The sequence below is a fragment of the Halichoeres trimaculatus genome, unplaced genomic scaffold (genome assembly GCF_033239565.1).
Source record: "Halichoeres trimaculatus isolate MK-OKI-2021-1 unplaced genomic scaffold, fHalTri1.1 fHalTri1_scaffold_17, whole genome shotgun sequence".
In the NCBI taxonomy this organism is placed as follows: Eukaryota; Metazoa; Chordata; class Actinopteri; order Labriformes; family Labridae; genus Halichoeres; species Halichoeres trimaculatus.
Window position 1 is genome coordinate 31341070 of NW_027437195.1, and position 23779 is coordinate 31364848.

Below are 23779 nucleotides of genomic sequence, written 5' to 3' on the forward strand. Positions count from 1 at the left end.
GCATTTTCATTTATTTAAAGGATAAGTTCACACAATTTTGAGTGCTGCATCAAGTTTCAAGCATGGCAACTCCAACACACCGTCTCATCTGAATGCTGCCTCCACCTCACAGTTATCACTCTCATCTTTCTCACGCTCATGTTTTTAGATTTCTGTGCAGTCTTTAGTCTTTATTTATTGTTTTCTGGACTGAGCACGCTCCTCACAGCTCACGCTTTCTGCTAACGGAGGTCAGATTAACCCAATAACTGGGATTTGAGTCGTTTTGGGTGAAAAAGCTTGAACCCCGGTGTAGCTGAGTGAATTGTAACTCTGTGTATTTGTGGGCATGTATTAAATCCTGTCTGTACTGTTTGTTGTTTCATTCATGATATTCATGAAGAGGACAGAGAGCGGAGCAGGACGCTGGTTTTACAAAGACATCTCTGCAGGTCTGATCAGGTCGGCCTGTCTCTTTAACGTCTGTGAGGAAAACCTGAGCAGGTCTGGGGCTTTGGGGCTTTGGGAGAAATGTACGAATAAAGAATGTGCATCACCATCCAGACGCTGTGGACGTCCTGATTCTTCAGCAGAGTGAGGCTGGATGTCCAACCAAAGCAAACAGGAAGCTGCTCTTTGTTTTAAAGGGGTTTTAATTCAGAGGATGACTCAGCAGAGATTTTCAATTTCCACAGTTTTTTTCTCTTAGTAAGTCGTGATCCTGTGCTGAAGAGGACGAGAGTTGCTGTGAGTTTATTTTTAGAAGGTTACCGCTGTAAAACGATTCCCACAATTTTTTAAAGTCAGAGTTTTTGCTTTTTTTTTCTCAGGATTATGACTTAGCTCCCAAAAATTTAGGAACAACTGAAGAAAATCTGGTTTTGTTTTAAATTTAAGTTGTGAAAGGGAGGTAACTGTTTTTTTGGCACATTTGGCTGGCAATAAAAAAAAGCCACATTTAATGAATTGGAATATTGAATAGTTGGATTTTTATTTATTTTTTATTTTTTATTAGTGACACTAATCACTGCTTAAGAATTCTGGTATCTTATGTTTATTTAGGATTTATATTAAAAAATAAATAAATAAAGTCCGTGAGATTTTACACTTTTTTCCCCCTTAGAATTTTAACTTTAATATTTTTTTTTCAATATTTTAATTTATTTGTGGTTTATTTGCTTAGTCTTATTTTTAAAAGTAGCCTCAGATTTCTCCCAAAACATCTGGAATCTATCTATCTGTATTTATATATGAATATGGGGTTTGAGTCATTTTCTTGAATAAATAAATTATTAAATTAAAAAAAGGTAAAATAATAATAATAATATTATTATTTTTATAATATAATTGTCACGATTAATAATGATAATAATAAAGATAATTATTATAATAGTTATTTTTTTATAAGTATTATTATTATCATTATTACTATTGTTGATAATAATGATAATAATAATACTTTTTCATTATTTTTTATTTGTTTGTTAGTTTCCTTACCTATTTTTAATTGGTCTTTACCATACCCATACAAAATCAGGTGTCTATATATTAAGGTTTATATTATAAAGAGTCATTCTGTGTAGAAAATCCTTTAAAAAATCAGTCCAAACTTTTCTTGTGAACCTGTTGTAGAATTATTAATTTAAAAAGTGATTTCCGCTCTCATAAACTGACAGTAACACATGCAGGTGAATCGTGGGTCACTGTAGACTGTTGCTGTAGTTTGAGCATCACCTTCCTCATGCTTCCTCATCCTTACATCACTGTGTTTTACAATCCAGGAAAACGTCCTCAGACCTGTAATGCCCTCACTCAGCCACCAGGTGTCACTCTAAATTTCATAACGCAGATGTTCAGCTCCAGAAACTCATGAAAAGAGGAGATCATGTTGCACAACTGGATCAGCTCTGATCTGTGATCGACGGATCCTCGGGTCACATCAGTCAGGGTGATGGAGCAGAGGAGGTCTGTGAGTTTCCCTCAGTGTGAAACAGTTTACGGTACAAACACAAACACAGCTGCAGACCACATGACTCACACACGGAGTAGATCAGGAGCAGCCAATCACAGAGCTCGCTGAGTTTCGGTCCCGCCTCCTCTCCGCCTCGGTATAAAAAGTGTTGCAACGTTTCCAACAACAATCTCTGCAAACGGTCGTGAGTGAAGCTTCAGAAACACACACACTCTCTGTTTCACTCTGTGGAAACCTCCACGGCAGCGGATCACCGTCACTCTCTCTGTGGATTTATTCAGACTCCAGCATGATCCCTGAGGAGAACCTGGAGGAGAACAGGTGAGCAGTTTCCCCCTGTGTGGAGTTTTTATGGATGGACAGGATGTGCTGGACAGGAATGTGTCTGTCCTTTGAACCCTGCTTTGCTGGAGCTCCAGCTGCTGTGTGAGTCCAGCCACACTCTCAGTCCGCAGATTGCAGAGACTGTGAGCTCTGAAACTCCTGATTCTGTGGGCTGTGGAAACCAGCTGAGACTAGAAACATTAAAGAGCTTCATATGTGGAAACCTGTCAGCGGGGGGCATCATTTAAAGCTGAAGCATGAGTCAGTTTAGGCTTCAAATGTGATGAGCACTAACTCAAGGGTTGTCTTGCACAACAGTGCATGCATGCTGCAGCGTGCAGCGGGCTGTGTTTACTATACAATGCACATTATGTAAGCCTGTAAATCAAATCAGCGCGTTTGTTTTCACAGCTATCCTCAGGAAGGTCAGGAGGAAGTGTTTTTTACTCAGAGTTCATGTTTTAAACTTCTTCTGGTTCCTCCATGAAGAGCTACAGCACATGTTGCAGACACATAGGTGTGTTTTTAAAGCTCTGCATGAACCCGGCTCCTTCTCTCCGTCCCCCCAGGATGCAGTCTGCAGGTCTGGCTCTGGAGGAGTTGTTAGTCACGGCTCAGAAGCAGGACTGCCTGACTGTTGGCATCTATGAATCAGCCAAACTTCTGAATACGTGAGTTCAGATTATTGAATCAGCTTTTTGTTCTCCGTCCCAGATATCAAACTGTGGTAACCTCTGCAGAGATCTTATGATCTTTCCCCCCCCTCCTCCTCAGAGACCCAGACAGTGTGGTCCTCTGTGTCCTGGCAGCCGACGACGCGGACGACGTGGCTCTGCAGATCCACTTCACCCTGCTGCAGTCCTTCTGCTGCGACAGCGGCCTCAACATCCTGCGAGTGTCGGGGGTGCAGAGGCTGCAGCAGCTGCTGTGTGCCGTGGATGCCAACAGGAACCAGGAAGAGCACGGAGACCTCCACTGCATGCTGGTGACGGTGTGTTGACTCAACTCAGCAGCCTCTGTCTTACGTAACAGGAAGGCTGGAGCAGAGCAGATACATTTACATACAGCAGCTGAAAGCCTTTCTGATACTTTGGCAACTTTGTGCAACTTTTCTCTCACTGCAGGACTAACTTTGTCTGTTTGCTAACTTGTGTTGGATCTGTCTCCTCAGAACCCACAGGCCGACCACTGCAGGCTACAGGAGGTGGGCACATACTGCCGGGAGAGTCGACGCCTGGACCAGTGGGTGCCTGAGCTGGTCCTGCAGGAGCGCTGACACCCACAGACATGAACGTGAAGAAGAAGAAGAAGAGGAGCTTTCTGGGTTCAGGTTTGGATCCTGCTGCTCATGCAGGGCAGGCTGAGCGTGGACTGGGTCAGCCTGGAAACCTGACTTGTGAGACACTCAGGATGGAGACGGATCATGTGGAAGTGGACGCACACGTCTGTTTCCTGCTTCTGTTCTGGGGTGTGACGCTCAATCAGCAGCTGTGACTGAAAAGCGTCCACACCTTGACTTCTACCTGTGGAGGATCAGCGTGTTTCTGAGGACAGGACAGGAATGCTGTGATGAAACTGAGCCCAACATTCCTGAGCGCTCTGACATGGGAGAGTCCTTGGAGAGGTGTGTGTGTGTGTGTGTGTGTGAGTGAGTGTGAATGTGTGGTATGCGTGTACAATCCTCGGATCTTTCTTTAGAAAAGACTGGGCGCGCTGTGTGTGTGTGTGTGTGTGTGTGTGTGTGTGTGTGTGGAGGAGTCTTCACCATGGAAACTAAGAATGTCCTGATGTTTGATTTAAAGACCTGAGATTTCTGAGGCAGGAAGAAGCGTCTGATGCTGCTGGATCAAACTTCTCTGTGCCTTTCAGATCGCTGCTCCTGATCGAAAACGATGCTGTCGGTAATTTATTGATCTCCTTCGGTGTTTGTTTGATATTTATGCTCTATTTTTCTCTGGTAATTAACTCAATAAATTATTGCATTGGTATCACATCCCTGCCTGCAGCCTGATGAGTCTGAGCTCAGATTTCAAAACACGAGCCGTGCGTGCGTCATGGGACTAAAAATAGCTGAGTCATGCATGTTCAGTTCAGGTATGAAGTCACGGAAAGAGAAACGCGCTGTTGCCTGTCAGTGGGTGATTTTTGCAAACAAACAGGATTGTTGAAGGAAACCAGGGTGGAGACAGAAACTGTGATGGAAAACAGCAAACAGGCAGGCTCTTTACATGCTTGATGTGTGGTAAGACATTAGCCATCAACAGAAAGGAGCTAATTGATAAAATCAATTAGGCTAGGTCATCAAATTCAAGTAATTACTGAAATTTTGCAATTTTTTTTTTTAATTTTGGCCAAATTTTAAATTTTCAAATATTTTTGTAAAGCTTCTGCAATTTTTTTAAAGTTTCCATTTTTGTTTGCATTTTGGCACTTTTTGGGGGGGATTTCAATAATGTTCAAATTTTTTGCAAATTTTTTAATTTCAAAAATTTTAAAAAGTTTGCACATTTTTAATTTTGATTTTTTTAATTTTTTGTTTTAATTAGAATTCTGACAATGTTCAATTTTTTTTGCTTTTTTTTTCAGAATATTTGCAAATTTTTGAAATCTCAAAAAATATTTCTAACAGAATTTTTAATTAAAAAAATTAAAAATTATTAGCTCTTTTTTTTTAAATTTCAAAGTTTGTTTTTTTGCAATTTTTTCATACTAGATTAATTTTTGCAAATTTTTGAAATTTCTTTTTCTTTTTTTCAAATTGTACCTCTTTTGGAAATGATGCAAATTTTCGAAATTTCCCATTTTTTATGGAATTTCTTCAATTTTTTTAATGTCAATTTTCTTTAAAGGTTTATAAAATTTTTGAAATTTCAAAAACATGTTTCTAACAGAATTTTGAATTTAAAAAATGTAAAACTATTTGCACATTTTTTATTTAAATTTCAATGTTTTTTTTGCAAAGTTTTCATACTAGAATAATTTTTGCAATTTTTTAAAATTTCTGTTTTTTAGATGCAAATTTTGAAATTTTATGAAATTTCTGTATTTTTTCAACTTGTACCTCTTTTAGAAATAATGCAAATTTTCAAAATTTCCAATTTTTCTTCAATTTTTTCTTCAACTTTTTTAAATGTCAATTTTCTTTGAAGGTTTATAAAATTTTTGAAATTTCAAAATATTTTGAATTTTTTGTTAAATTTATTTAAAATAAAAACTAAGACATTACATTAGCCAATTGATTAATGGGAAAAAAAATCTTGTGCAGATAATCAGTCCCTAGGTTTCAACCATACATAGACTCTTGTACATTTTATAGTTGTTTGTTCATTGTGAAGATAAAGCAGATTTTGTGGCTCCTGAATGACTTTAATCCAGGTGAGCTGAGGAAAAATGGCTTCTGTGAAAGCAACAGTTGCAGATCCCTGGACAAATTATCAGGAGAGCCCATGAAGACCTGCTGTCCCTGCAGGACCAGAACCAGGAGGAAGCTGCAGAGGATCCAGCTCCCAGTTTGGCTTTTGGTTTTGTGTCCTCTCCCTGCAGCTCCCTCCTCTCTGAAATGTCTCGTTGTTGTTGTAAATGCAAATTTCAGAAGTGGCCCATGTGTGTGTGTGTGTGTGTGTGTGTGTGTGTGTGTGTGTGTGTGTGTGTGTGTGTGTGTGTTACTCCACCCATGTACGGTATCTCCACATGATCAGGTAGCAAGATGTCCATGCAGCACAGAGCGGGTGTTTCCTCCTCCCCTCTGGCCTCCTTTCACTCCTCTCACTCCACCCTGTGCTCTCACATGTCTGAGCACAGCTCGCGCTGCAGAGCTGAGGACAGGGAACACTCAGGCACATGGACCTCCCATTTGTTTACAACCTACTGGACAGGGGCGCGGCCAGCCGGGGGCCCGGCTCCTGATTGGCTGGGCCTCTTCCACCCTGAGTGTGACTGGCTCTGGGTTTGAAACTTGGTGGAGACCCGTGACTTCAGAAACCGGTGAGGGATCAGACCCAACAATGACATTCCTGACAGATGATCGGCATTACCTGGCTGTTTGCTTTGTTTCTCCCTTTCTTCTGAGGCTTTTCATCTTTGTGCTGCACGCTATGTTCTGTGCATGTGCAGAGTCTCAGAAACACAACCCTCCTGCTCAGGCTGCACGGAAACAAAAAGCAAAACACAGAAAGCACCTTCAGAGAAGTGCAGCTGATCATTAACCAGAGACAGGCTGTGCTCCGTACACCGTGTTAATGTCACACACTGATTCAAAATAACACATGTTGACAAAACAAAACAAAAGAAAAACTCTCACAGGTTTTTAATTTCAGGCTGACGCTGCTTGAGACTCATAAACTGTCACATAAACATAAGCAGATAAAACCTCATTGTGATTTTTAAAGCTTTAATCAAGTGTTTTGCTCCCAATGCTGCAGATGCTAACATGCAAATCAAGGTGTTATGAAACCATGGTGCCACCTTAGCATAGCATGTTAGCCTGCAAGATGCTCTGAAGTGCAGAAAGCTCAAATCTCACCTGATGCAGGACGACTAGATTTTCATGAGTTTCGACAAAAACCAGAAACTATTGGAATTGAAACATGCAGTTAGAAAAACAAAATGTTTATTGAGCATGAGGACATGCATGCATGGCGGTGCAGTGGATTGGCTGGGGACCTGTCCAGGTGAACCCCACCTTTGCTCCAGCTTCTTACGACCACGAGAGAAAAGGGTAAAGAGACCGGATAGATGGATTATTTCTGAATTCAGTTTGTTTTCCTTATTGTACTTTAGATCAATGTGAGACAGACACTGATGGTCACACAGGCTTTGATACGGTGGCCTGTAGGCGTCAGATGAACAGCATGAAGGCAAAAGCCACAACACACGATAAATTTAGCTCCAACGCTAACGTTATGGCATGAGTGAATCTTAAAGTTAGCTTTAAGATGACATCACCAGTAACACTTGCAATCGCTCCAATCAGGAATGAGTTAGGAGTCACCTGATCAGTCTGAGCATGCTCAGTTTATTCTGCAGCCCACATGTGAAGAAGCTGTGCCCTGAGGCAGAAACAGCTCAATCTCTGCGGGGAAACATCAGTTTGAGGTAAGAAAGTGATTTTTTCTGCTCACCCCGCCCGCTCTGGAGCTGAACTCTGATATTGTGTCTGCTGAGCTGTCGTTCTTTCAGTGTTAGCTTCAGCCAAGCTAGCTCATTGCTAATGCACTCAGGGACAGCTGTAACAAACTTTTTGGGGGTAAGTTAAGTTGTGACATTTTTTTAAAGGGTTAAATTCATGCCACAAAAACTGCTCCCTCTGGTGGCTGGCTGCAGTATAGGTTAAAAATCCATCTCCCCAGTCATTCCAGATGGGCTGTGGTCAAACTTTAAAAAATTAATACACCTGGTAGAAATGTTTCTCACGTCTGATTGTTGTGGTGATTTGAAGATATCATTTGGCTGTCTTGTCTTCAAGTCCTCTTTTTTCTGAAAAGTTCTGTTTTCATTAGTTATACGAGGTTAAAAACGAGGTTTTACGTCACATTTAACGATGATTGACAGCTGATGTTCTTTATATATATATATATATATATATATATATATATATATATATATATATATATATATATATATATATATATATATATATATATATATATACTTTTAATTTTGCATTCTTAAGGGTGTACACAGGATAAACCTGAATTATGTTGATCTGAATAACTTTGGCATTACAGGTGATACTTTCCCGTAAAACACTAGTATAGGGGTACATACACAAATGAGAGTTCATCAAAGAAGAAAGATTTTTGTACAAGTTATACACCAGCTCAACTTCATAACTCAGGTAAACCCTTAGCAAAAACAAAACTAAACAAACAAAACACTGTACAAAGAAAAAAAAACTGAAACAAAAAGCAACAAAAGTTAAAACAAACAGAGCAGTACTGGCAAAATGCATCTTCTTTTTAATATTTCTAGATATTTTATTCCTCTATTTCAACCCATATTTTTCAAGTATTATTATAATTGCATTAGTTCATTTATCTTCTTCCATTGCAACTCGAAAACATCACTGAGATTTCTTATACTTTAAGTATAGTACTAAAGTATAAATATACAGTATAAGACAGCTGACATTCTTGTGTATTTTTTTCGGGGATTGTAAAATATGTCGGGAGGTAGAGTCAAGAAGTGATTAGACTCTCTAAAGAAAATAAAAAAATATTATTTTTGTCACCCGGCTCCACTCAGATTCTCCCAGAATCCCCCACCCCAATCTCCAAAAAAAAAAAAACCTGCTAAATCATTTAGTTTTTGATGTTATTTGGGTCACATTTGATAAAGTTTTAGTGACCTTTCTTGTAAGGTTTTTTTTTTTTAAATTTGCATTCTTTCTATGCAAAACAAAAAATACAAACAAACAAAAAACAAACAAAAAAAAAAAAGATAAAATGTGTACAGGCATTTTCCAGGCTGTTGATTAGCAGACACTTGGAGCTAGTTTGTGCAGCGGTTTGGCGACACTGAGTTAACAGAGCTCAAAGTTACAGAAAGAAATGTCAAAAATGTTACAACTGTCCCCAGTCTCCCCTCCTACAAAAAAACCAAAAAAAAAACACTGTGTGACCCCTTTGAATGTTTTACTCACTTTCACAACTTTTCTGAGACGTTTGCATTCATGCTTTCCTTTGGCGTAGTTGTGTTTTTTCCATTTGCAAAAATGTTTCAATTTGCAAATCGTCTGACACCTCCGAGCCACCGTACTTTAACAACACAAGCATGAAAAGACCCCACAGGAGAAAAATGTGTTAATCATCTTTTTATTAATGTTATCTACTTCTCAATATCATCTTTTTAACAGCAATATCCACAAAATATTAACAATGTGCAAGAAAACATGAGTTATGGCACATCAGAGAACAGTTACAAAAAATAGATATATTTTCTTCATAATCAATCAAGGCAAAAAAGATACATATACTGTATGCATACACAGGAGATCAGAACACAAAAGATGAGTCTGGGGACGGGCTCCCAGGCGATACAGCCACGTTTGATTTCCACCAATGAGGAGCCTCGGATCTCCCCACATGACCAGAAGTGATTTCACGGGGCTCGTTTTGTGTCACAACACCCAAATGATTTCATTTCAGTTCTACTTTAATATGTTAGTTCAGTCGCTCTGATGACCAGAGACCAGCGTTAGCACGTTAGACGCCGCTATAAGGCAAACTAGCAACCGACCAATCAGAGCAGCCGTCAGCCTGACCGGCAGCTCTGATTGGTCTGTGGTCTCTGTCTCTGACGATGGAATGATTGAAAACAGAAGAATGATGAATGTAGCATCTCCAGGACAACCTGTGTGTGTGTGTGTGTGTGTGTGTGTGTGTGTGTATGATATGTTTGCAGTCGTATAATCCTGTTTGACGTTAGCTGCTCAAAGACACAGCCTTTATTTTGTTGATCATCAACAATTAATTTGCTCAATTTAACAAGAATTCAGCTCCTCAGGAAAATAAAACTAAACCATCCTGACTGACTCCTCAGTGATGGGTCTTTGTCCTGTCAGTAAAGTTTTAGCTTTTTTTAAAGAGGTCAGAGTTCAAATGAGCCCAAATCCAGCTACAACCGTTTCTAACAACGTGATAAGAAATGTTTCAGACCACAGAAATAAAACCGTCATGGATTAATTGATAAGACTTTGCATCAGTTTGTTAAACAACAGCTACATCTGACAGCTGGTTCGCTAATCCTCCAGAAACAACGAGACAAGACTCCAGGGACTGAGTCAGAGGCTTGGCTGGAGGATTCAGGGCCTCAGTCGGCCTTCAGGGGGTCTAACCCCAGCCCAGCAGGGTCTTCAAAGGTGCTGGTTGGTGTTTTTCACCTGTGCACTCAGCAGGTATGGAAGGTCCTCTCACATGTTGGTCTGAAAAAAGAAGAAAGCCCTAAAACATTTCCTGAAGCACCGAGCGGTCAGTGCTGGTCTCCGAAGCTTGAATGAGCGGAGCAGAAAGCTGCAGCTGATGGATGTGACGGAGTCAGGCACAGATGGAGCTACACAACAAGACTTATTTTAAGAAGTGAACTCGTCAGCTCTGTGATTGTCGTCCTCACTTTTGGTCTGCACATCAAAAGGAGCCGCTCGTGCTCCTGCTGCGTGTGCTCAGAGCCAGAGGAGGGCGCACAGGCCGACTGTGTCACATGACCTCTGCCCGGTCAGACTCACCCTGACCCGGTGATCTCTGCAGGGCTGCAGCTCTGTTACACTAACCCACCGTGTGTGTGTGTGTGTGTGTGTGTGCCTGTGTGTGTGTACATGTGTGTGTGTGTGATGCTCTGAAGTGACTCTGGAGGCTGTGTGTGTGTGTGTGTTCTTACTCACTGAGCCTCTCCTACTACACACACACACAGGCCTACATACACACTCATGCCTGCACCTCTGCGATCTGTTCTCTGCCAAATCATCCTTTTTAGCAACCAAACACCCCCACACATGCACACACACACACACACACACACACACACACACACACACACACACACACACACACACACCCTCAGCTCTCTGTGACCTCTCTGCAGCTCCTGCTTTCTCTCTGTGCCGTGGGGACGATCACTCGCTGTGAAAATGGAAAATTGAGGCTGAGACAGAGCTTTGAGTCAGAGCAGTGAGAAAGCAGCTGAGTTATTATTAACTTAAGCTCTGATTTCCACAAAGAAGGAATTTTAGACTTTAGATCCAATTGATTTTCTATTTTTGATGCCACATTAATGTTTTTACATTCAATAGAAAGCTGAGATTAACTACGCTTACATTTTGAGAGTGAGTAAAGAGGACAAAGTCTCGTCAGAGGACATGAAACAGCTTCGCAAGGACTTTAAAATATGGAAGCAGGAAAACTCGCCGCTGTTAAAAAAAACAAGAATTTTTCCTTTTTCATAGGGCAGGTCTCAATTTTTAATTTCTTTCTTTCTCTTTTTCTTTTTGGGGTTGGAGGCAATTTGTAATAAACAAAAACTGGAAGCTCTTTCCTGCCAGTAATTAATAAATACAAATAAATATAAATAGAAAAATAACGACCTGTCCTCCAGACAAAAAGCAGTTCATAATCATGAGATCCTATGTCACAGTAATGTTATGGAATGTTGAATGATTTTGTTGATGTTGATTTTTTTATTTGAGGTTAGCTGTGGCTACTTATTGTATGAAAAAAAAAAAAAAAAAGCAGAGTGTACGCTAAATGAAACTGTGGAAATACAGAATAATTAATATCTGTATGTAGTTTTTGCCTATGTTATGTTAACAGGTTGTACACATTTTGTACTTGTGTATTTTTGGTAATCCAATTTTTCTATAGACATATTTTTCGTTATTACATTTACATTATTATTCTGGTATATTTACTTATTGTATTTTCTTTGCAATATAAATTGCTTTAGATATTATAATTTTGCATGTTGTTTTCTGTCCTTATACAATTAAAGGGTTATTTATTTTATTTTTTCTTTCGGGCCACCGTACGAAATCTTCCTCATCCCTTAAGAAATATTTTAAGGTTTTATGGTGTTTGGATAATGATGTGTACCATGTTAGTGAGAAAACATTTGTTATAAAGTGAAACTGAAGCTCCCTGGGGGCGGAGCCGCGCTAGCTGGTCGTTTCCGGTCTTTGTTGCTATGACAACATGTGTCACTAAGCTAGACTTTTTCCACTGCATTTATTTATTCATTTATTTTTAGTATGCAATCAGAAAATTGCATCACACATGTTATATATCCATTTTAAGTGATTTTCATAATAATTCGCGGACGTTTTGTTCACCGTGGTCAATAAAGGTTTGTTGTGAGTCACGTGACTGAGCGGCGCGCAACGTAAACTGACGTAAACTGAAGGAAACTGAAGGAAACTGCAGGAAACTGAAGGAAACTCAGCCGACTCTGTTGTTTTCCGCTGGAACACCAAGAAAACGGTAATAATTATTTATTTTGTACCATTTGGTTCTGTTTGGGTCTGATCCGGATCACATGGTGGATGTTTTTGTATTTTACTGAGCTGTCTTTAGACATACCCTGTGATATGCCTAGGTTGGATACCTTGGCTATCCCTGTTTTGTTGTTTGTATGTTTTGTTTCTTTGTTGTATGTTTTCTTTGTGGACCTATCGGTTTCTGAAATAAAGTCTATCATCTTCACTACCTGTCCAGGTGTAGACCCACTAAAATACAGTCGCTGCTCAGCTTTCACAGTTAAACACAGAGTGACCCTGAGTGTTAGCAGGTGGCTCATATTGACCTGAGCAGGTTCCTCTGTCCTGACAGTCCATCAGCATCAAGTCTGCAACAGATCTCCATCCAGCTCTGTCACTGCACCCACAGCTCTGTCACTGCACCCTCAGCTCTATCACTGCACCCTCAGCTCTGTCACTGCACCCTCAGCTCTATCACTGCACCCTCAGCTCTGTCACTGCATCCTCAGCTCTATCACTGCACCCTCAGCTCTGTCACTGCATCCTCAGCTCTATCACTGCATCCTCAGCTCTGTCACTGCACCCTCAGCTCTGTCACTGCATCCTCAGCTCTGTCACTGCATCCTCTGTCACTGCACCCTCAGCTCTATCACTGCATCCTCAGCTCTGTCACTGCACCCTCAGCTCTATCACTGCATCCTCAGCTCTGTCACTGCACCCACAGCTCTGTCACTGCACCCTCAGCTCTGTCACTGCACTCACAGCTCTGTCACTGCATCCTCAGCTCTGTCACTGCACTCACAGCTCTGTCACTGCACCCTCAGCTCTGTCACTGTACCCTCAGCTCTGTCACTGCACCCTCAGCTCTGTCACTGCACCCTCAGCTCTGTCACTGCATCCTCTGTCACTGCACCCTCAGCTCTGTCACTGCGCCCTGTGTGTGTGTGTGTTGTCCTATTGTTGCCTGTCGCCCTCCCAAACCAACATCATGATAAATGCTTGTGGGGTTAAAGGACAGATCAGGAGGCTGGTTTTTGCCACTGGAATGAGGTCAGATGTTGATTCGTCCTCTAACAGGAAGTGATCCCACACCTCTCAGGCTTTAACTTCCTGTCCCACTGCGTCTTACACATCCTCATCAGGCGTTTGTGTTTGTATCTGTGGTCAAAACCATCCTCCACTATAATCAGCCGCCCAAACCTGGATGACCTTAACATAAAGGGATGAAGACAGACGTGATTCTGAGTAATGAAAGAAAAATCCGACGTCCACACAGACGGGGATTTTGCGTTTAGGTTTGTTATCTTACAAACACTGTACAGGGCAATACTCAACTGACCAGGATCCATGGACTCCATAGAAAGAAACTCAAAGATTTAACCCAAAACAGCTACTCTTCAACTTATCACTTCTGCACATATCAGAAAGAAAGTTTTTACACTTTGTTTGTTTCTCTTGACTTCATCATTTTTTTTGTCACTTCTTCTTTTTTTACAATCAAGTTTGGTTTCTCAGAGAGGAGGAGAGGAGGAGGAGAGGAGGATCCAGCAGACTAGGGGCCGACACTCCAAGACCCGGTGGAGGTTAGTAAATTTATCCGATATAAAGGAAATGCTTGTCAGTAATCTCTTTTCTTCGTCTGAAAGAATCACATACACCAGGAGAGGTGGGGGAGGGAAGTTGAGGTGATTTCCTCACAGACTCTTTTCAGATCATGCCCTCTCGCAGGGTAAAGCACAGGGAGGCTTGATGTACAGTAGAAACTTTAGTTTAAAAGATCCAGCAGGTATCTGGCGAGGCGTTCCCCATGGCACACGACCAGATCCCCTGTCTTTTCACGAGCTGCTAACTCCAGACAAGAGGAGAAACCTGATCCGCCAGGGGGAACGCCTCCTTCAAAGCAAAACAATAAGTTAAAAAAAGGTACAGTATTATCTTATCTGTTAGGTAATGCTTCAACAGAATATCAAAAACGTACATTGAATTCACAAACAAGTATCTCTTCAGAAAAAATGCAGTAAACGTCCAGGGTTAATAGCTTGAGTTCTGTAGAGCAGTTCTCTATGTTCCCCTCATAGCTGCAGATCTGAGGTCAGCTCACACGTCGGTGGGATCGGTGACGGCAGATCAGCATCTAGAGACGGCTTTCTGTACAGGTTGGCACAGCTGGAGGTGTGGCCAAAGGCTGCAGACGGCCGCGTGGAGGCCACAGGCGGAGGAGGTTTGCTGAAACGGGTTTGGGTGGGAACATGCGAGCCTGACAAAAGGCAGAGGCCGAACCGCTCACTTCCAAATAACCTGCCATGGTTTAACACAGCAGGACGGAGGGAAACTCTTTCTAAACCAGCGCTCATGAAACAAACGCGTTTACTGGGACGCCAGGTCGTGTTTGGCACGGCGTGCAGCAGCGCCTACCGTCTCTTTCTGTTGCCCACATGCAGCTTCCCACGCTTTATCCAACCTCACTTCATGACAACAGAAGAGGAACAAACTCCTGCTCTCCTACGGGTTATTAATGTCCAGATCCCTTTTCAAGTTAAACCCATGCTCAGAGTTAATTTACCAGCAGATATGAAGATTACCAAAGCACCTTTCTCAGTGATGAGCACAAACACCTGCCCCCTAGCTGTGGCTACAGGGTATGGCCTTTTCCAGAGTGGCTATTCTGGGAGTGTGTGTTTACGTCAGTGTGTGTGGGGATAGATTTATGTGTGTGTGTGTGTGTGTGTGTGTGTGTGTGTGTGTGTGTGTGTGTGTGTGTGTGTGTGAGGGCAGGAGGAGGGTAGCTCAGCTATAGGATGATGCAGGGTTTCTTGTCCTTGAAAGGGTTTTCGGAGGTGGGAACCCCAACCAGCAGAGGGTCGCTACGAGCGTGCTGCTCACAGTAACTCATCAGGTCGGCTGCAGCTTTGGACACCTGAGAGGAGGAGGAGGAGGAGGAGAAGGAGGAGAAGGAGGTGAGGGGTTTTAACCTCTGAAGACCCGAGCTTTGTCTGGTGTGCAATTTTTAATTCCCCTCACTATTTGAGATAAGTAAGACCTAACACGTATAATAACTAAACTTGGTCTTTTTACAGGAAGTTTGATTATTTTTATATAAGTTCTCTATTAGTTCTCTATTAGTTGTTTGTTATTAGTGATATTGTACTTAAATACGCTTTTTTTCACTAAAATGGGTGTAATGTTGTGATTTCACCAGAAGATGATGTGGGCAGTGTCCCTGCACTGCAGAAAACTGAAATCTTATCAAGTGTTTTTGTCTTATTTTCAGTAGAAAATGTCTTTTTAGACTTAATATGAGCTGAGCAGTCCAGAAAAATGTCTGGTTTTCAGTTAGTTAAAGACAAAAATGAGGTCTGAATCACTTGTAACAAGTAAAAAAAAAATCTGCCAGTGGAATAAGAGAAAAGTTTCTTGTATTAAGACATTTTTCTAGTTTTAAGCAAATTTGTCTTGTTCCAATGGAAGAATCTTTTTACTTGTTACAGCCATTCAGACCTTATTTTTGTCTTTAAATAACTTGAAACAAGACGTTTTTCTGGACTGGTCAGGTGAATGAGACTCAAATCAAATATAACAAGACAATTTTTACTTAAAATAAGATAAAAACACCTGATAAGATTTCATGTTTCTGCAGTGTGAATGTGGCTAAAAGGTCAAAGTTTTAAAAAAATGTAACGTCCATGTATGTGGACACGGGGTCTTTAGAGGTTAAGCACAGAGAGCAGCGTCTGAGGAGACAGCAGCTGAGTTATCAGGCGTCTCGTCTTACCTTGATGCGTTCGATCCCTGCCTCGATCCTCAGCTGTTCCACCAGTTTCCTGGCCTGGGCGATATTATTAGTGGTAGACATGATGATCCATCAGAATACACCAACACAGGAGAAAACTGCAGGAGGACAAAGGAGGAGTGAGATCTGTGTGGTTCACCATCAAAGCTGAGAGGAACAGGAAGTTGCACGGTTATAATTTGTTTTGCACTGAAAAGATTCACACTGAGTGATCGTCTCGTTTGGGGTGGGCTTAAAAAAGTTATTCTCAGGTTAATTGTTGCTCAAGTTGACAGCGTGTAAAGCTCAGTGCAGGCTGCTCCTGTTAATGGGATGCAGTAGGGATGAGAATCAAAAACCAGTTCCTGTTGAGAATCGATAAGAAATGTTTCAACATTCATATCGTTAGCCTTTGTGCTTAACGATTCCCTTATCACTTCTTTACATTTAAGCTGCTGGGTCTTACGTCAGCTAGTCTGCTGCAGCTAGCTTAGCTTAGCAGTTAGCTAACGTTTCCCAAGAAAACTCTGATTCAGGATTTTCATCTTGAAGTTTTCCTGAAGAACTGACTTCATCAAGAAATGTTCATCACTCTCTCTCAGGAGATTCATATTCAGTACATTCGACATGGTTTAAATCACCTCATTTACCAAAATAACAAAATGAAGCAAGCTTGATGCTAACGTATATGGGAAACTGCATTGATATGCTAGCAGTTAGCATACATCAGTATAACTTCAGCTTCAGAATCACAGAAATATATCACGTCAACTCTTTGTAAAAAATACTGAGAATTTCAAATGTGAAAAGCTAACAGGCTAATGAAAGGCTAATGGCTGACAGAAAGGTTCCTAACAACTTAAACTATTGCTGTAACCACTTTAAGACACTAGATGGCCTACTTGATTTATTAATATATTACAACACAGAACATCAACGTCACACTGTGTGAAATTTTGACCTGTTTCTGTTTAATTACGCCCAGAAATATCCAGACTCAGGGACCAATTACATTTTATTCACTTACAGTATAAACTCGGTTAAAGGTTGTTGACACAGAAAACCTGTAAAGATACTTTTTGTAAAATTCACAACAGGAATTGATAAGGGAATCGGTGTTGACAAAATCTTATACATTCTCATCCCTAAGCTACATTTATCCTAACCCTCTGATCACATGTATTAATAAATGCAAACTCTAACAAATCACAGTCTGAGGCCTGGGTTTGAGTTTTCTTTTAGAAACTTGTCAATAACATCTGAAGGAGTGAGTGTGTGGGAGGGTGAGGGCGTGAAGCAGGAGAAACTTCTTTCAGGCGTCTGTTTTAATGTAACAGAGCGTATCAGCAACAACATTCAGACTGAGGTGTTAAACAGCTTCAGTATGTTTCTGTTTTTTGGGGCTGTGTCAGATAATTTACTTTTGTAGAAATGAAACTGTTTCTTTTGCACATTCATGTTCCTTTTTTCATGTTTCATTTTTTTGTTTTGCAAATTGCACATTCTGATGTCTACTCAGTGCACAACTCTTAAACTTTTTAACTTTTTAACTTCAATTGTGAATTTATCTTTATTCTACTCTGTACAAAGTTCTTTATTTAGTATTATAACTATGATTATTTCCTCTACTACTTAAGTTCTATTTTTTCTGCTTTTTTAATATTTAGTGTTTCTCGTGTTTTTCTTTTCTCAACAATTGTACAAAGAGAGAGCAGCTTAAACCAAAGTCAAATTCCTTGTATTCTGGAAATACTTAGCGAATAAAGCTCGATCTGATTCTGAAACGTCTCTGCACCGAGATGACCGACAAAAAATAACTTGTAAGCATGGATTAGTTAGGATTAGTTAGGATCATCTCTCAAACATTATGTTCCTAACTTTAAGGTAAAGATATTTTATCAGAAAACAACTTGCACAGAAGATGAGATATTATTTTGACCTTAGGGGGCACCAAAAACAACACTAACTGAGTCTTTGAGAGAAGTTTAGGAAAGTAAATATTAAATGAAAACATACAGAAGAGGATTAGGGACAATGGAAAAAAAATATTATAATTTTTTTCTCTGAGAAAAGTTATAAGTCTGATTTTTTTTTTCTCAAAAATAAAAATAGAAATAAAAAATGGGCCTTTTTTCTAAAGTGGCCCTAATCCTCTTCCCTAAAAACAGGCGCACTAAAGCAAAAGTTCTGATAACTTTTTAACAACACCATCTTTTAGCTGCATTTGAACCCCAGACCTGATTTCTGGAGGATCCCGTGTCTCTGTGAGGACGTTCTGATCCACTTAAACTTCTTTACAAAACTTTAATCTTCACTCCTCTTTGTGTTTTCACCATCAGCTCTGCAGCTTTGTCCTGCACAGTGCTCTGTTTTTCATGCACTGATTTCCTAAACTGACTGCTGTTCATAACCAAGTTGTGTTAGTATGGCGCCCCCATGTGGCGACTACGTGGTAATGCAACACAGCCAGTGGGTGAAATAAAGCAGCTCCTTGGTGAAACTTCCGTCTGACTGAGTGCAGAGCTGGAACATGTTACACACAGTGTTTTCATGCATGTTATAAATGGAGTGTGTGTGGGAGTTACTGTTACCTGGCTGATGGTAGGCGGACAGGTGTGTCTCTGAGCTCTGACTGGACGGAGAGGACGGCCTCAGGGATTTAGGGACAGTTCCAGGTCAAGACGACAGAGCTGGAGGCAGCTGAGCTCACATTGGCTCGTCTGAAACAGGAAGAGGGGGTTAGTTAGATGGCGCTTGATAAATGTCTAAGTCCTCTGATGTGTTTGAGTTTAAGGATCCAAACGCAGAGATCTCAACTTTCCACCAGCAGCAGAATCAGCACAAAAAACAAACATCCCTCTTTTCCTCACTGCTGCATCCTATCAGAGCGCCTCCTGCTCCTCACGCACCTCGGCGTGTCTCTGAGCGCGTGTTACAACCGTCTCCCACCCCGTCTCTCTGCCTGTCTGTAGCTCCTTCTCCCAGCAGGAGAGTCCTGCTTTAATTACTCCTGCTGTGGAGGAGCTCTGAGATTCATGGCTGTAATTAGAGCTTTTCTGCACAAGTGTGTGTGTGTGTGTGTGTGTGTGTGTGAGTGTCAGTGTGTTTGTCTTATGTGGAGTCGTGCTCGATTGTTCCCTGACTCCTGATCCTCTTCAGGACTCAGGAGTACTGTCTCTGACACTCACATTAATACACTTTAATATTTTCTAAACGATTTTATAGATTTTGTACAGATTTCTAAAGAGACCAGAGGTTGGTACATGTGACCCTTAAAGCTCCTGTGACCAACTTCCTGTTTGTGTTGACTTTGGCGCCCTCCTGTGGTGATGCAGCACATGTTTTTGTTGCTATTCCATAAAAGTAAAAACTATTACGGTGAATATTTACAGTGAACAGTTTTAAAAACAGTTTTTCAACATCTTGTTTGACTCCTCCCCTTTTTTCACTGACACAGAGTCAAAAACGCCAACTTAGGATCCATCAGTCTGCATCAGTTAGTCAGGAAATATTCCTTTAACATCTCGATCAGTATAAACCAGTGATGTGTCGTGGTTGCTGAAATGTCTTGAATAGTTTGTTGCATCATGCTGTGTTCACCTAACGCCTGCGTTTGCAGTTTATTGCAGTTAAGGGTCAGATTTTGACGGGAACCCTCGTTGTCAATCAGATCCTCAGCAATGTCAGAAGACAGCACGAGGAAATGTTGACCGTAGCTTTAACTCATCACTAAAGTTAGGATGACGTTTACCAAAGATTTCAAGATTCATCTCGTCCCTGTCGCCCTAAATCTGCATCCTGTGCCACACCCTTTTTCTATTTTATATCAAACTGATGCATTTCCGTGCACAGCTGAACTTGATCCTCTGAAGGAGCATTTTACGACTTGACGTCAGACAAAGAGCCTGCAATGTTTTTGCAGCTGGTTAAGATCTGAATTTGTGTTTGTGTGACCCAGTGTTGACTGGATCAGAATATTTCTCTTATTTTGATTCATAGAGGAATAAAGTGTGAGTGTAAACTTACTGTTTGTCAAGACAAATCTTATTCTGGACTCATGATCTGCACAGCTTCCTCTAATTAGATACATTTACACAATTAACCCTTTTTATCAAAAAACCTGTTGAGTTTAGTCTGTAATGAAGAAAGGAGCTGAGTCAAATGAGTGTAGCTGAACATGTAAACAAAACCTGTCATAGTCTGTTTCTTTTTCTGAGCTGACGCTCTGAACAAACCACCTTTAAGGTAAAAACCGACAAAACTTCACGGATTGCTCCTTTAATTTGTCCGTACACTTCAAAGACACTGTGAGGAGGATCTGTTATAATTGGACCGCAACTTTTTACCAGATCCAGCTCCATGAGGTTTTTATCAACAGTTAGGTAGAAGTGCGCTTTAAAACATGACAACAAGCTAACTTTGTCAGTTTGTACCGTAGTTTAGTATCCGCCTCCTGTTTCAGCCTTTAGCCTGTGTTTCAGCCTTTAGCTCATGTTTTAACCTTCACCTCATGTTTTAGCCTTTAGCTTGTGTTTGAGCCTTTAGCATGTGATTTAGCCTTAAGCTCATGAGTTTTATCCTTTACCTCATGTTTAAACCTTTAGCCTGTGTTTTAGCCTTTAGCTCGTGTAATAGCCTTAAGCTCGTGTGTTTTAGCCTTTAGCTCGAGTGTTTGAGCCTTTCCTTGTGTTTCCGCCTTTAACTTGTGTCTAAGTATTCAGCGTATGTTTTAGCCTTTATCCTGTGTTTTAGCCATTAGCTTGTGATTTAGCCTATACCTCGTGTTTTAGCCTTTAGCCCTTGTTTAAGCCTTTATCCCGTGTTTTAGCCTTTAGCTCGTGTTTTAGCCTTTAGCTTGTGTTTTAGCTTTAAGCTTGTGGTTCAGCCTTTATCCTGTTTCAGGCTTTACCCCCTGTGTTTTAGCACTTATACTATGTTTTAGCCTTTAGCTCGTGTTTTAGCTTTTACCTCATGTTGTAGCCTTTAACTTGTGTTTTAGACCTTTTCTTGTGTTTTAGCCTTTAGCTCATGTTTTAGCCTTTAGCTTGTGCTTTAGCCTTAAGCTTGTGTTTTAGACCTTTTCTTGTGTTTTAGCCTTTATCCTGTGGTTAAGCCTTTAGCTCATGTTTTAGCCTTTATCCTGTGTTAGCCTTTAGCTCGTGCTCTATCTCTCTCCTGTTTGTCTTTCTTCTGCTCTTCTCTCCTTTTTCTGTCTGACAGTTAGGCTCCAGTGTCCACCATCACTACAAAATTAATCACAGAAATCATTTTTAGCAGAGAAAAACACAGATCTCTCTTCTCTCTGATAAACTTCATCAGCTGGCGTCGTGTTGTCATGGAGACTTAGACGATCAGGAAGCTGAGGAGCAGTATTTAGGAATAACCCATATTGTTGCTGATAATCTCACGTTAAAGTCTGGATCAGAATCAGGCAGAAACTCCTCACAGGGACTTTAATCAATGTAAATGCATGAAACAACCTTTAAGGAGGTCATTTTTGCTCATGTGACCGTGTGAGGGGATGTTGATCTACAATATCTGACACACACACACACACGTAACCTTTCCATCACAATCCAAACCCTGGTTATCCACCCCGAGCAGAGTGTCCCTGGATCACCCTGCGTACATCACTTCCTCTGACAGCCATCAAATGATCTGACTCCAAACCACAGGAACTCCTCACAGCCAGAGCAGAGAGCTACACACACAACAGCTGCTACAGTGAAAACCTTTTCAAGGAGCAGCTTTAAAACCTGATCTTATTCTGGAGTCAGATCCTTCAGATCTACTTCCTCTAAAAATGAAAGTGTGGTCTTTGCTTATAAAATTACAGAGCAGGAGGATCCAGGTGTCAGCACTCTGCTCCTCTCTGCTCCTCCTGGTGTTGATGTGTTGGTCTGTGTCTTAAAGCGGCATCAGTGGAGTCAGACTGAGACTGTGGGTTACAGGAATAAAGCTCCAGTCGTCTTTTTCTCCACTTCAAACCTTTTGTTTTGAAATTCTCAGCCTGTTGATTTGTCAAACTTTGAGGCACAGTGCAGAGCTGAGAGGAGGGAGCTCTACTCTGACACAAACAGCACAAACCCGAGTCTCTGCCCTCCACAGCCAGACCTCTCTCCTCCTACGCCCCCCAAACTGAAAACATTTGCTTAGGGCGATGCACAGACACAAAACCCACACTGTGAGCTGGTCACTTGATTCAGCCTGGACCCAAAAACACCAACCAGGCCCCGAGCGGCCAGTCATCCATCCAGCCTGCTCAGCGAGCACACAGCCGCTCTCAAGACGCGCAAAATCTGCATCAATCCGTATCGATCCCCGCAGCTGCTGAGCGCTGATCAGGCCTGCGTGTCCTCCACCACAGGCCCCTGCTCGCTGCTCCGCCGTGAGAAAACACAATGCGGGCATTTTGATGGATAGAACAGCATGTCCTCTCTCTCCCATGGCTATCCACACACACACACACACACACACACGCACAGAGGCGCACGGCGCGCAGGCACAGGCAGACCTTGTGCACAAATCAAAGGCAGAAATGTTTTCCCCGGTGGAGAGCAGAGCAGCCCGCTCCTGCTCCGCACACAGGCCCTGATTGTTAGCCGTGGGAGCAGGGTGGTGACATGTTTTCAGGCTCCAGCAGCCGACACGAACCCATCCAGCGACGATGGGCACGGGACCGGAGCGCATGCCTCTATGCTCCGCTATTATGCAAATTGATCGGCCTGCTCCAGCCCAGAAAACCCCGAGGATTTCATTTCTGCTGTTACATACAAGAGTCCTCAGAGTCCAGGCGAGCCGCAGGAAATCTTCCACTGACCCTGTCCCCAGTCCTCCCCTCCCGCTCTGCCGGCAAAGGGCTGGGGAGAAGCGGATTCGTGACACCGATGGAGCCCCTCTCCGCTGCAGCCGCCCTCGGTGACGGGGGGCCGGGGTTGCAAAGGCGCACGGACGCGTTAGGATGAAAAAGACAGAGAGGAGGAAAAAAGCGAATTTCTCCAAACTCACCTCCGAATGCGCTGGATTGGTGATTTAAAGGGCCAGGTCCGCTGCTTCTCACCCTCAGCGCTCGTTCACTCCCCGTCTTCGCCGAGCCAAACGCCTCCCCCTCCGCTACCAGTGTCTGTCCACTCCTCTACCCCCTCCTCCCCCTCCTCTCCTCCTCTTCCTCTCTCCTTCTCCCTCTGTACAGTCGGTGTGGTGACAGCACCTTTAACCTGAGGGCTGCAGAGGCTCTAACCACCAAATGCGTCCTGCAGACCCCAACCCTGAGTCTGAGCCCCCATCAGGAGCACACCTCCGTCACATTTCCTCCTCCTGCTGCTGCTCCTGCTGCTCCTGCTGCCCTCACAGGAGCCCTAAATCCTCACTTTGAGCTGTTTGTTTGGGAGTTGTGCTTGATTCTTGGAAGTGAAGATTAGGTGCATGAATGAAAGCCTCATTCACATCAATCCCTCCTGTTGTGCTGCTTGATTTAACAATGAAGTCAAAAAATCCTCCATGAGCTTTGGTCTCAAACCTGTAACTGTGTAAAACTGGCTGAGCCAACCAGAGGTTAACCTCTGACACCATGATCTGACTAATTTAATGCATATCTGGACATATTTCAGGTAAATAATGTAAAAATTATTCGATCATTTAATGAGTATGACATAAAAAAAAGTAGATTTCTTGGAAAAATACAGTTAATTAATTTTGCGTGTATATCTTTAATATTTTCGCCATTTTATTTATTTTTCATTTATTATTTCAAATGACCCTTACACTCTCTGTG

At 41.8% G+C, this 23779-nt stretch overlaps 2 protein-coding genes across 4 annotated transcripts; one reads left to right on the top strand and one right to left on the bottom strand.

Annotated features, from left to right (window-relative positions):
* Positions 1 to 2109: 2109 nt before the first annotated feature.
* LOC141806133 (growth arrest and DNA damage-inducible protein GADD45 beta-like) lies at positions 2110 to 4237 on the top strand. The gene is made up of 4 exons (XM_074691399.1): positions 2110 to 2272; positions 2845 to 2946; positions 3050 to 3266; positions 3447 to 4237. Exons 1-4 carry the CDS (start codon positions 2241 to 2243, stop codon positions 3549 to 3551), a joined length of 456 nt encoding a protein of 151 aa, XP_074547500.1. The 5' UTR covers positions 2110 to 2240; the 3' UTR covers positions 3552 to 4237.
* Positions 4238 to 12606: 8369 nt separating this feature from the next.
* Positions 12607 to 23210, bottom strand: gng7 (guanine nucleotide binding protein (G protein), gamma 7). 3 transcript variants are annotated; one of them, XM_074691767.1, is made up of 4 exons: positions 23014 to 23210; positions 18597 to 18725; positions 16009 to 16124; positions 12607 to 15153 (listed from the first exon to the last, which is right to left on the bottom strand). In XM_074691767.1, exons 3-4 carry the CDS (start codon positions 16087 to 16089, stop codon positions 15028 to 15030), a joined length of 207 nt encoding a protein of 68 aa, XP_074547868.1. In that variant the 5' UTR covers positions 16090 to 16124; positions 18597 to 18725; positions 23014 to 23210; the 3' UTR covers positions 12607 to 15027. The 3 variants fall into 3 exon arrangements, with proteins under 3 accessions (XP_074547868.1, XP_074547870.1, XP_074547869.1); XM_074691769.1 differs by lacking the exon at positions 23014 to 23210 and adding an exon at positions 22826 to 23007; XM_074691768.1 differs by lacking the exon at positions 23014 to 23210 and adding an exon at positions 22780 to 23007.
* Positions 23211 to 23779: the final 569 nt, after the last annotated feature.